Here is a 1185-nt window from a genome sequence, read left to right on the forward strand (position 1 = left end):
TGCGTCAACCACTAAAAACAATTTTGATTTAAATGTTCATAATGATAAGCAACAACAGTAATTTTTTTGTTACCCTGAGTCTGGTGCTGCCTTGGTTAAGGAAGCTAAGTTTTTGTAGCTGGTTAGCTTGGATGACTACCAATCCCGACGACATTCTGGTGACTGCCGATAATGCTGCCTTTTAGTTTCCTATTGTACCATCTGTAATGTTCCAGGAGATATTGGATCATTGTGCTAAGTAAAATGAGTAAGCTATCTAGTGCATCCTGTTGTAAAGAAACTGATATGAGATAAAATTATGTATGAAATTTATAGATTAAAGGATCCTCAAAACCCCAACAAGTGACATAACCTAACTGTAACAGTAATACTATAAATTGAAAATTACAAATCACACTAACACTTCATCATTCCTCATTCTGTACCAGAAATATATTGTGGGATTTAAAGTAATGACATGGAAATGGTGATGCACTTTCACACAGTAAGTCACAGTTAGCTTTTCATAGTGTGATGAAAACAATATCTTGATAATAAAAAGTTCTGGTTGAGCAAATATTTTGCTTATTAATCTGCTGTAACAGATAAGAAGGTGAAAAGGATTTTTTTTTACATCTGTAAGACCACTTTCAAAGTAATATTAGAATTCACATGGTAAATTTACATTAAGCATAGTCATCACATAATGTCAGAATGTTTGATTTTGTGTTTCTCAACAACAACAACAAAATTGTCTAATACATAGGTCACATGTCTGTAAAAAGATACATACATTTTATGATGTAGTCATCAAAATCTACCAATGAATAAGCAAAGTCGTGAATTCCACTGACGATTCCCTCAACCCATTCATGCCAGGATGACATTTTATCACATTATGGCAGACTATCCCTCATGCCAGGATGCCCTTGCATCGTACACAGTTAAGCTTACTCTACGTTGTACACACAAATGGTTATGCACTAGGCCGACCCCGGCTGCATTCGCTAAGGAGGAAGAGCTCCTCAGTGCCTCTTCTTAGCCACATTTCCTAAAAAATTGTTTATGCTAACAATATAGAGAGAGGGGTAATTTTATATTTCCACTGAATCTGAGCAGCTGATTTTGCATTCACCCTGAAGACTTGTTTGGTATGGCACTGGGGGTTCCCATTGTCACTGAGTTGAATATTACTAGGCAGTTACA

General features: G+C 35.9%; 1 protein-coding gene across 1 annotated transcript in view; it reads right to left on the bottom strand.

The window, feature by feature from the left end:
- Positions 1-1185, bottom strand: part of LOC119585041 — an 11326-nt gene that overhangs the window by 7321 nt on the left and 2820 nt on the right. Inside the window, exon 2 of the mRNA XM_037933657.1 lies at positions 74-201. Coding sequence (XP_037789585.1) covers positions 74-154 — 81 coding nt within the window. The 5' untranslated portion in view covers positions 155-201. The remainder of the gene's footprint in view (positions 1-73; positions 202-1185) is intronic.

The sequence above is a fragment of the Penaeus monodon genome, chromosome 19 (assembly GCF_015228065.2).
Source record: "Penaeus monodon isolate SGIC_2016 chromosome 19, NSTDA_Pmon_1, whole genome shotgun sequence".
In the NCBI taxonomy this organism is placed as follows: Eukaryota; Metazoa; Arthropoda; class Malacostraca; order Decapoda; family Penaeidae; genus Penaeus; species Penaeus monodon.